General features: G+C 41.9%; 1 protein-coding gene and 1 pseudogene across 1 annotated transcript; both read left to right on the top strand.

The window, feature by feature from the left end:
- The first annotated feature begins 323 nt into the window (after nucleotides 1-323).
- On the top strand, nucleotides 324-2234 carry LOC132210798 (pepsin A-like). Its single transcript, XM_059653215.1, has 3 exons — nucleotides 324-396; nucleotides 496-658; nucleotides 2109-2234. Exons 1-3 carry the CDS (start codon nucleotides 341-343, stop codon nucleotides 2232-2234), a joined length of 345 nt encoding a protein of 114 aa, XP_059509198.1. The 5' UTR covers nucleotides 324-340.
- Nucleotides 2235-4048: 1814 nt separating this feature from the next.
- On the top strand, nucleotides 4049-11281 carry LOC132210797 (pepsin A-4-like; annotated as a pseudogene).
- Nucleotides 11282-12694: the final 1413 nt, after the last annotated feature.

Here is a 12694-nt window from a genome sequence, read left to right as displayed (position 1 = left end):
AGATTGCAATTTTCCAGCTCTGATGCAATTGTTTTTGCCTTAATGTGAAATATATATTTATGGTTATATTATCAATGATAAGACAGTGATTGTACAATATTTAACATGTTTTGTTTATCATCCAAATGTTCCCAGTTAATTGTCAGTTGAGTTAAAGAGTGTACTTTCTAAGAGAGATTAAATTTGAGATAAAACAATCATTAGTTAAATATTATTTACTTCTCATATTGTGTCTGAGTCCTTCTGATAATGGAAATGTTTGATTACACTGAGTATAAATGTTGTTGATCAGACACAATACTTCAGATTCTGAGAGCCTCTGAACCAACCCATCTCCAAGATGAAATTGTTACTCATTGCTCTCGCTTGTGTTCAGTTCTCTAAATGTATGGTCAGGTAGGAAATTGTCAGATGACAGGAGAAAGAAAGAATACCCTAACAGCAAGGAACAGGAAAACATGACAAAACTTGTAACTTTTGTGGTTTTCTTGGCAGAGTGCCTTTGATTAAGGGCAAATCTGCCCAAGATGTTCTCCAGGAGAAATGTTTGCTGGAAGACTTCCTGAAGAAACATCCGTATGATCCCTGCTCAAAATTTGAAGGACCCTTATTCTCCCAATCACTGGATTCATCAGAACCAATGATTAACTACCTGGATGTAAGTCATCTTTTTTTTTAAATAAAGAAAAGAGCCTACATCTAAAATTAAATCTGTTGCATCTTCTGCATGTAATTTTGACCTCAGAAGGGCTTATTGTCAGACAAAAGTAATAATTCAGGGGATAAACTGTACTTTTTGATGATAGGCTATAGATCTTTAACCTGTTGTTATATATGGAACAGGTCTGTTGGGGTACAGATGTGCGAGGATGGTCGGTTGCCAGACGCTGCGTGTCACTTGGAGAGGTGTTGATTGATAAGGGAAAGTTGACAAAGATCTATAAAACAAATAAGTTCTTTTTAGTGAGACAACAGTACAAGTTCATAAGGGATTGAGGTAGTCTTACAGAGTGTGAACTTCCCAAAAACAATTGGTAATATGTTATATACTTGCCTGGATGAGTGCTGTGCGGACAGCTCTGACTGTGTCCAATTCTAAGCACCACAATTCAGGAGGGATATGAAAGCAATAGGGAATATACAGAAATGATTTATGTGAACTGTTCTGAGAACAAGCAACCTTGGTAACATGGATAGGTTGAAAAGTTTGGTGTTGGAGATAGCAAGAACTCTCGATGCTGGAGTCAGAGTTAATACAGTGTGGAGCTGAAGGAACACAGCACCTCAGGCAGCATCAGAGGAGCAGAAAAGTCGATGTTTCAGGTCAGGACCCTTCATCCTCATAGGTTGGAGTTGTCCTGCTTGAAGAGAAGATTAAGAAGACATTTAATGGAGGCTTTCAAAATCACGGGCGAGCAGGACAAAGTAGACAGAAAAGAAGCTTTCCATTGGCTGAATGGTCAAGAACCAGTGAATTAAAATATTTAGCATAAGAGCCAATGGGGGCCTGTCAAAACAAATTGTTTGTACAGCATTTAGCCAGGGTCTACAGGATTTAACAGGGTGGATGAGGTAGATTAAATCACGCTTTCAAAAGGAAATACAGTAATATTCTGAATAGAGAAAGTTTACAAGGTAACGGGGATAAGATTGTGGAGTAGGAATAGCAGGCTGTTCTTGCAGGGAGCCAATAGGTTATGACGGGTCAAGTGTTGTAACTGTTCTCTGATTGCAACAGGTGCTCAGAACACTGAATGCTATTGATCTGATAGAAGTTCCAGATTCATTGTGCGACCTTACTGATGGTTTTTGTTGGGCCTGCTGGCTTGCAGCTGCTTCCTCACCAATCATCAACATTCTGGATACCTTTAGTTGGCTTCGCTTGTGCTGCTGGTTGGCCAAATAGTATTGCTGGTATCTATGTTAGCACCATGGGCATGGAGTTACCATCTGAATTCAGAAGAGCAAATAATCACATATGATTTGAGAAGGTGTTCTAAAAAGATGCACATTCTCTGAAAAGTATAGAGTATAATGAGCCCACTGACACATGTTGCTCAGCTCCATTTCTCGTTGATATATTGTGTTCTTCTTACTATTTCTGACAGCTGTCATACTATGGAGCAATCAGCATTGGGAATTCACCACAGAACTTCACCGTCTTCTTTGACACTGGTTCATCCAATCTCTGGGTCCCTTCAGTTTACTGCTCTGAACAGTCATGCAATGAGTAAATGTTTCCATCCATTTAGACGCACTTCCATTTATGACTCTTCTTTCCCTCTTAAGTTCACTTCTGTAATGAAGATTGAAACCGAACAATATATTTTTGCAATAGTTAAAAGTTGAAAAGCGTGCTCTGATGATTGGATGAAAGAGTGGAAATTTTCTTGGGTGTCTTTCTTCGGAGAAACATTTATCAGAGGTTTAATTTCTTCATGGTTTACCAATGATGCTGTATTTTCTTCTGGAATTGGGCAAATGATGAGATGAATTTTCAGAAAAAACTAAGCATTGGTATAAAGTGATTTCCAGCTTGCACTCTTAGGGTGGAGATTTTGTGGTACAGTATACCTTTCAGCCAGATGCTTTGGATTTGAGTCTTACTTAGGAATAGTTGGCAATGGGAAGTGTGTTGGTAACATGGTGACACAAGCCATTTCTCAGCCTGAAAAGCCTTCCAATATACCTGAAGACAATTGAAAGCAAACTAAAATTACAATGATGGTGCATTCTTCTTAACACGGTGTCTTAGAAACACAGAGAAATGGAGGTCATTACTGCGCAGAAAACAGTTGATCAATTTATTCAATGCTGCTCTCTGTGGAGCAATCTGATCATCAACCCTGACTTTGATACTATATGGTGGTTTATTAGCCTTAAATTCCTATACAATTTCCGTTCAAAATCATTAGCTATTTCTATTTCCACCTCACACATAGGCAATGAGTTCCAGGTCATTCCTACTTGCTGTCTTTCCCTTTGATAGAAAATTGTAAGATTGCTGTACTAAACTGTCACAGTGCAATGATCTTTTACAATTCTATCAAATGTTTACACAGTCTCTTTTGTTGGAGCAGGCTCAAAGGGCTGAGTGGCCCAGTCTTGTTTCTTCATAGACCGTGAGTTTCAGGTCATTACCACTTGATGACTCTTCTTTTCCTCTTAAGTTCACATGCTTTTGCATCTCTTGTCTAAATATTTCAACCAATCTCTGCCCATTGTATCAACGACAAATAGGAAAAGCTTCCTTTTGTGTACTTTATCTAAAACTGTGACAGCACAGTAATCTTTTAAACCTTGATCAAAATTTTACTCAGTTTCCTTTGCTGCAAGGAGATCCTCCCCAGCTTCTTAGACCTAACGAAGGAACTAACATTCCTCCTTCCTGGAACCATTCTGGTGTTTTATTAAACTTGAATCAGTTTAGGGTTCTCCAATGTGTAGGCTAGACCATAAGACAGTAAGAAAAAAGAACATGAATAAGTCATTCAACCTGTTGAGCCTTCTCTGCTATTCATTAGGATCATGGTTGATCTGACATTCCTCATATCTACTTTCCTGCTTTTTCTCCATCACCCTTGATTCCCCGATTGATCAAGAACCTATCTCTCTTAACCTAAAGTGTACACAAGGAGTCTGCCCCCACAGGTCTCTGTGGTTAGGAGTTCCAAAGACTCACATCTCTCTAAAAGAAGAAGTTCCTCCTCAGTCTTAAATTAGCACTCCATTGACTACCTGGGTCAACAAGAGATATCTCCTTTTGTAACTGTGCAAATGGACACATACACACAGCAATTGTCCAACTCAGCTACATGAACACACACCAGCTTTCAGGATTCCTGTGCCTCCTCATATTTTCAGGATCTCCCTTTAAAGAAAAAGCAACCAGATAAACACATCAGGATGAAGGAATTTGGACAAGGCACTTGTAAAAATAAACATTCTTAAAACATAATGTAACAGATTATTTTTAACAAAAACTTTTGTTCCTATTTTCGACTCAATGCTCAAACATTTCCTATTAATTTCATTTCATTAATGTTCCATGACAGCAAAGCATCACAGGTTCAACCCCCGTGCATCTTCAACATATTATTCAAATAACCAGCGTGTATCTATCCAGTATGGTCCAGGTGCCATGGCTGGAATATTGGGATATAACACTGTCAGAGTAAGTCAATTGTAAACTTCATCAAATAAATCAAATGATGCAACATTGATAGTTTAAGTCTAAAGGCAAATTCAGTCAATTAAATTTTCTCATGTGCAATTCTAGTCGCAGGATGAGAACAAAGGCTTTTAGCTGCAGCAAAGAGCAAAGGCTGATGCAGCTTTCACAAGCCCAACAGCTAAGGAAAGTTAAACTCAAAATCCTGGTTCTGTGGGAGCTTGACCAACCCATTTAGGCCACTTCTATTGTTCTGATTTTTTTTAAAAAGCACAAGGACTCACAAGCTGTTTACTTCATTGACTTGAGGCAGACTGCTTTGTGCCTCTGTCTCAGTCTCCTTTCTTAAAAAGAAAACCAGGACAAAATACGCTCTTAAAGCCAAAGTATCATCACAGTTTGCTAATGCTCCTTGTAGTTCCCACTGTTGTCCATGCGGCTTGAAGAACTTCATTAATGTTGCACAGTTACAGGCTCCTCAAATCCATGAAGAGCATGAGCATTCTCTTCATTCTTTTTCTGAAATATATCCATGCTCCAGGATTGCATGAGAAAATTTAATTGTCCCTTTATCTTCCCTGTTCTCATCATTGACCTATGAGTATTGAAAAACCTATTTGCTAAGTGTGGCAATTTACGGGGAAATTATAATGCACAGAGTACCATTTTGCTGAATTTCTCAGCTTTTCTCACTTGAACTTATCTCTCTGGATTTCAAACATCAATATCCGCAACCAGGAATTTGGTCTCAGTTCCAGAAAACCCGGTGGCTTCTTTTCCTATGTTACGTTTGATAGAATTTTGGGTTTGGGCTAACCATATCTTGCAGCATCAGGAGCTACAATTGTACTTGATAATGAGATAGTAAGAACTGTCGATGCTGGGGAATCTGAGATAACATGGTGTGAAGCTGGATGAACACAGCAGGCCAAGCAGCTTCAGAGGAGCAGAAAAGTTTGACGTTTTGGGTCGAGACCCTTCTTCCGAAAATGTATTTGATAATATTTTGTTGAAGCATCTGGTGGATAAGCCTCTCTTTTCTGTCTACCTGACTAGGTAAAGTACTTCTCACATGTTTTTATTACTGTATTGTATCTACCTGAATGTTGAATTAACTGCATGTTTTCTTTTCAAAGGAACATTGGGGCAGATATACCACATTCAGTCCCTTGAGCGTTTCAAGCAAAACATGAAAATTGCTTGAGTTGTGAAAGCTCTTGTCTCTGTCAGAACAAAATGGACTCAAATTCAGTGTAAAACTCCAGCACATTGTGACAGTCAATGCTTAAGTACAGTATTGTACTCCACACCTGGAAGGGTGTGCAGAAATTTGCTTTCCATATCTTAGCAAATAAACCCTTGCCTTGGACATAGTACAGCAAATGTTCTCCACAGCATTCAATTCTTTGTCATTTGATTATATTTTTCCGTTGACTACTCCCTGTATATAATTGATTAATCCTCGGTATAGTCACTCACAGAGAGAAAGGGGCTGAACTAAACTTGGTTGTTACAAGCAATGGCTTTAGAAACTTTGGAAATAAAACTTACTTTGCACACTTGAAAAACCAAGTATCATTTCTGTATATCTACAAAGATTAAAACATAATAATGTGACTAAAATATAGAAAATTCTGGTTGGGGTTGACAGGGTTAAAACTTCTAGATCTTTTCCAGTGGGTGTGCAGTTTAGAACATGTGAATGGTAGGCTGTGAAAATACACATTAATGCTGTGGGATTTGTTGTCAGTCAGACTGTAAAAAAGCAACCTTTTGTGTTAATTGGCATCTCATCGTTCCATAAGTGAGAGTCTCAATTCCCCAAATTTTGTCAGAAAATGCAATGCGTTTTTAGAACATAGAACATAGAACATAGAACATTACAGCACAGTACAGGCCCTTCGGCCCTCGATGTTGTACCAACCTGTCATACCGATCTCAAGCCCATCTAACCTACACTATTCCACGTACGTCCATATGCTTTTCCAATGACGACTTAAATGTACCCAAAGTTGGCGAATCTACTACCGTTGCATGCAAAGCGTTCCATTCCCTTACTACTCTGAGTAAAGAAACTACCTCTGACATCTGTCCTATATCTTTCACCCCTCAATTTAAAGCTATGCCCCCTCGTGCTCGCCGTCACCATCCTAAGAAAAAGGCTCTTCCTATCCACCCTATCTAACCCTCTGATTATTTTATATATTTCAATTAAGTCACCTCTCAACCTTCTTCCTTCTAATGAAAACAGCCTCAAGTCTCTCAGCCTTTCCTCGTAAGACCTTCCCTCCATACCAGGCAACATCCTAGTAAATCTCCTCTGCACCCTTTCCAAAGCTTCCACATTCTTCTTATAATGCGGTGACCAGAATTGTACACAATACTCCAAGTGCGGCCGCACCAGAGTTTTGTACAGCTTCACCATAACCTCTTGGTTCCGGAACTCGATCCCTCTATTAATAAAAGCTAAAACACCGTATGCTTTCTTAACAGCCCTGTCAACCTGGATGGCAACTTTCAAGGATCTGTGTACATGGACACCGAGATCTCTCTGCTCATCTACACTGCTAAGAATCTTACCATTAGCCCTGTACTTTGCCTTCCGGTTACTCCTACCAAAGTGCATCACCTCACACTTGTCTGCATTAAACTCCATTTGCCACCTCTCAACCCAGCTCTGCAGCTTATCTATGTCTCTCTGCAACCTACAGCATCCTTCGTCACTATCCACAACTCCACCGACCTTAGTGTGGTCTGCAAATTTACTAACCCATCCTTCTACGCCCTCATCCAGGTCATTTATAAAAATGACAAACAGCAGTGGACCCAACACTGACCCTTGCAGTACACCACTAGTAACTGCTCTCCAGAATGAACATTTCCCATCAACTACCACCCTCTGTCTTCTTTCAGCAAGCCAATTTCCGATCCAAACTGCTATATCTCCCACAATTCCATTCCTCCGCATTTTGTACAATAGCCTATTGTGGGGAACCTTATCGAATGCCTTGCTGAAATCCATATACACCACATCAACCGGTTTACTCTCATCTACCTGTTTGGTCACCTTCTCAAAGAACTCAATAAGATTTGTGAGGCACGACCTTCCCTTCACAAAACCGTGCTGACTATCCCTAATCAATTTATTCTTTTCAAGATGATTATAAATCCTATCCCTTATAACCTTTTCCAACACTTTACCAACAACTGAGGTAAGGCTCACTGGTCTATAATTACCAGGGTTGTCTCTACTCCCCTTCTTGAACAGGGGAACCACATTTGCTATCCTCCAGTCATCTGGCACTATTCTTGTAGACAATGACAAGTTAAAGATCAACGCCAAAGGCTCGGCAATCTCCTCCCTGGCTTCCCAGAGGATCCGAGGATAAATCCCATCCGGCCCAGGGGACTTATCTATCTTCGCCCTCTGAAGGATTTATAATACCTCTTCTGTGTGAAGCTCAATCGCACCTAGTAGCCTGTATCTCAGTATTCTCCTCGACAACATTGTCATTTTCTAGAGTGAATACTGTTGAAAAATATTAATTTAGCGCTTCCCCTATCTCATGTGACTCCACACACAACTTACCACTACTATCCTTGATTGGGCCTAATCTTACTTTCGTCATTCTTTTATTCCTTAAATACCTATAGAAAGCCTTAGGGTTTACCCTGATCCTATCCACCAACAACTTCTCATGTCTCCTCCTGGCTCTTCTGAGCTCTCTCTTTAGGTCCTTCCGGGCTACCTCACAGCCCTCAAGTGCCCTAACTGAGCCTTCACATCTCATCCTAACATAAGCCTTCTTCTTCCTCTTGACCAGAGATTCCACCTCCTTCATAAACCACGGCTCCCGCGCTCTACAGCTTCCTCCCTGACTGACAGGTACATATTTATCTAGGACACACAGGAGCTTTTCCTTGAATAAGCTCCACATTTCTAATGTGCCCAACCCCTGCAATTTCCTTCCCCATTCTATGGTCCCTAAATCTCGCCTAATCTCATCGTAATTGCCTTTCCCCCAGCTATAACTCTTACCCAGTGGTATACACCTATCCCTTTCCATCACTAAAGTAAACATAACAGAATTGTGATCGCTATCACCAAAGTGCTCACCTACTTCCAAATCTAACACCTGGCCGGGCTCGTTACCCAGTACCAAATCTAATGTGGCTTCGCCCCTTGTTGGCCTATCTACATACTGTGTCAGGAAGCCCTCCTGCACACTCTGGACAAAAACTGACCTATCTATAGCACTCGAACTATAGTGTTCCCAGTCAATATCTGGAAAGTTGAAGCCCCCATGACAACTACCCTGTCTCTCTCACTCCTATCGAGAATCATCTTTGCTATCCTTTCCTCTACATCTCTGGATCTATTCGGAGGCCTATAGAAAACTCCCAACAGGGTGACCTCTCCTTTCCTGTTTCTAACCTCAGCCCATACTACCTCAGTTGACGAGTCCCCAAACATCCTTTCTACAACTGTAATACTGTCCTTGACCAACAATGCCACACCTCCACCCCTTTTACCATCTTCTCTGTTCTTACTGAAACATCTAAATCCCGGAACCTGCAACAACCATTCCTGTCCCTGCTCTATCCATGTCTCTGAAATGGCCACAACATCGAAGTCCCAGATACTAACCCATGCTGCAAGTTCACCCACCTTATTCCGGATGCTCCTGGCATTGAAGTAGACACACTTCAATCCAACTTCTTGCTTGCCGGTGCCATCTTGCTTCCCTGAAACTTTATTTCGGACCACCCTACTCTCAACATTTTCTACAGTCGAACTACAATTTTGGCGCCCATTCCCCTGCTGAATTAGTTTAAACCCACCCGAACAGCCTTAGCAAATTTCCCCGCCAGGATATTGGTACCCCTCTGGTTCAGGTGAAGACAATCTTGCTTGTAGAGGTCCCACCTACCCCAGAAAGAGCCCCAATTATCCAAGAATCCAAAGCCCTCCCTCCTGCACCATCCCTGTAGCCACGAGTTCAACTCCTCTCTCTCCCTATTCCTCGCCTCACTAGCACGTGGCACGGGCACCAAACCAGACACAACAACTCTTCGTCCTAGCTCTCAGCTTCCATCCTAGCTCCCTGAATTTCTGGCTTAAATCCCCGTCTCTCTTCCTACCTATGTCGTTGGTGCCAATGTGGACCACGACTTGGGGCTGCTCCCCCTCCCCCTTAAGGATCCCAAAAACACGATCAGAGACATCACGCATCCTGGCACCTGGGAGGCAACACACCAACCGTGAGTCTCTCTCGTCCCCATAGAACCTCCTATCTGTCCCCCTAACTATGGAGTCCCCAATGACTAGTGCTCTGCTCCTCTTCCCCCTTCCCTTCTGAGCAGCAGGGACAGACTCTGTGCCAGAGACCTGTGCCCCACTGCTTTCCCCTGGTAACTCGTCCCCCCCAACAGTATCCAAAATGGTATACTTATTGTTGAGGGGAATGGCCACAGGGGATCCCTGCACTGCCTGCCGGTTCCCTTTCCATCCCCTGACTGTAACCCATCTGCCTTTTTCCTGTACTTGAGGAGTGACTACCTCCCTGTAACTCCTCTCAATAACCCCCTCTGCCTCCCGAATGATCCGAAGTCCATCCAGCTCCAGCTCCAGTTCCCTAACGCGGTTTTCAAGGAGCTGGAGTTGGGTGCACTTCCCGCAGATGTAGTCAGCAGGGACACTAGTGGTGACCCTAACCTCCCACATTGTGCAGGAGGAACATTCAACTGCCCTGACCTCCATTCCCATTATTCTAAATTCCCAAGGCTTAAAAAGTAAAGAGTAAAAAATAAACTTGTTACCTTACCAATCAGGTACACAGAGCTTTTTTATTGGTTAGAGGAGGAGGATGGGTGGGAGACACTACCCGGGTAGTGTTTCGGGTAATGCAACCACACAAATATATTACCTCACTCACTCACCAATACCCTCCGCCTATTCACGAGGTAAGCTTTTTAAAGATTTAAAAACAGTGACTCACCGGCTTCCCGACAGGCTCCTGCTCGCGCTGCTGCTGCAACCAGAAATGGAAGGCACTGGCACTCGAGGTAAGCTTTTTAAAGATTCAAAAACCGTGACTCACTGGCTTTTCCAAGGTTGCAAAGGGTTCTTACCACACTTCTCATGTGATTTTCCTAGATTTTTCACCATAGTTCATGTTGTCATGACTCTATGTGAGTCAGCCAATAGCTTCTCAATTCGAACAGATAGTTTTCAACTGGATGGTAAAACTTTCTTCACGTTTTATGACTATATTGCTATCAATGACTTTCAGGAAAAAAAAGTTCTGAGGAAGGGTCAGTGGACCTAAAACTTTAACTACGATTTCTCTCCACAGGTGTTACGAAGGCAGCTGAGCTTTCCAGCAATTTCTGTTTTTATTTCTGTTGTTAATGACTTTTCGAAGCTGATTTGGGATTCAGTGATTCAGATACAACATTCAATAGGCATTACTCAATCTCTAAACGAGGAATATGTTGATGTTAATGATGTTGTTTCTTTGCTTGTCATCTTGTTTATTATTCTGCTGTGTTTCACAGACAAGATGGGGCATCCGGAAGTGAAATTGTTTTTGGGGGAATTGACACAACCCACTACACTGGTCAAATTCACTGGGTTCCTGTCACTCGTGAGGCCTCCTGGCAAATCCTCATTGACCGGTAAGTGATTACCCCCAGCCACAACTGGGATTGATGCTTTGCACTGAAATCCCAGAAAGTGATTCTGATATTGAAATTCATAAACTCAAAAACAAGGGAGAACAAAATAATTGGCCTGGATTTAAGATCTCCAAACCAGCATACATAATGAATGCCTGAGCTGACAAGGTAACTCAGGTTGGTATTAATTGCTCATTTATTCTAACTGGCTTGGCTGATTGTTCGCTGACTCTTGACGCATTGACAATCAATGGTCAGGTTGTGGCCTGCAGTGGAGGTTGTCCTGCCATTGTTGACACTGGCACTTCTCTTCTTGTTGGCCCCAGCACTCCCATCAACACCATTCAGCAGTCCATTGGAGCTACTCAGGTGGAGATGGCACGTCACAATATCGAGCAAGGTGTAGCGTTGCCTAAGTGTGCGCATCACTAATTAATTCATCATGTTGCCTGTAACAGATCATTAGAGTTTTTGCAAACTGAAAATAGTTCATTTGTAAAAATGATGCAAATTCCCATGAATAATTTGCTCTGCAGAAATCTTCACAGCCTTTTGAGGAAGGTGGTGTTGAGTGGAGAAAGGGTTGGAGTGGACAGAATTACAGGTGCATATTTTAATAAATATGACCCCACTGTCACTGAAGCATGGACAGATTGCCCCAGGAAACAATGGGAAATGCATCAGCATTTGAAAAAAATATTAAGGTGAAAATTCTTTACATGCTCAATCATATTCACTCAGACAAAAGATTGTGCTGAAATAGGGCATGGTTTTAAAAGAACAAGGGGTATGGAAGGAAAATGGTACTGAGGTACTGAAGTTGCAGAGTCAGCCATGATCATACTGAATGGTGGTGTAGGTTCAAAGGGCTGAAAGGCCTACTCCTTTACCGAATTTCTATGGTTCGAAGTAAAAATTGGTTAATCCAAAACTCTCGTATTACTTTAAGATGTTACTCATATTACTCTCACATTACTTTAAGATGTTACTCATATAACTCTCATATTACTTTAAGACGTTACTCATATAAAATTAGATTCCCTACAGTGTAGAAACAGGCCCGTTGGCCCAACAAGTCCACACCGCCCCTTGGAGCGTCCCACCCAGACCATACCCCATCCCCCTATAACCCACACACCCCTGAACACTACAGGCAATTTAGCATGGCCAATCCACCCAGCCTGCACATCTTTGGACTGTGGGAGGAAACTGGAGCACACGGCAGAAACTCACACTGACACAGGGAGAATATGCAGATAGTTGCTCCGGGCTGGAATTGAACTCGGGTCCCTGGCGCTGTGAGGCGGCAGTGCCAACCACAGAGTCACCATGCGCCCCTTAGTAGTGAGCTCTGGATGGAGCTCACTATTCTAAGATGGCAATGTTTCCTGTAGAGTAATTTCAGGTCAACAGTTACTGTTGCCCTGAACAGAAATTACTGACATAAGTTTTGCTGAGGTCTCATGAAACATTTCTTGTTATTTCAATGTTGATTTCAACTTGAGATTTCTTACTGGGGATCTGCGGTCTCCAAAGGGAGAAAACTGGCCAATCTGATTGGAGAAATGTCACAGACAGCAAAGCAGGAAGATAAAAAGTAGGGAATATGGCTCACATCTAAATCAATACCAAGAACACAAAATACAAATCTGGAGATGCACATGTTGTTAAGGAAGAATCATAAATATTAGAATGAATTTTTTAATAAGATTTTACTAAAAAACTGCACCTTTTCTCTGGGGATAATAGTCAGGGAGGCATTATCCTAGCGGTATTATCACTGGACTGTTAATCCAGAGATCCAAGATAATATTCTGGGAACCTTGGGTTGAATCTTGCCACAGC

This window comes from Stegostoma tigrinum, chromosome 21 (genome assembly GCF_030684315.1).
Source record: "Stegostoma tigrinum isolate sSteTig4 chromosome 21, sSteTig4.hap1, whole genome shotgun sequence".
NCBI classification, from domain to species: Eukaryota; Metazoa; Chordata; class Chondrichthyes; order Orectolobiformes; family Stegostomatidae; genus Stegostoma; species Stegostoma tigrinum.
The sequence above is the reverse complement of the archived record's forward strand: the minus strand, read 5'-3'. Positions and strand labels throughout refer to the sequence as shown.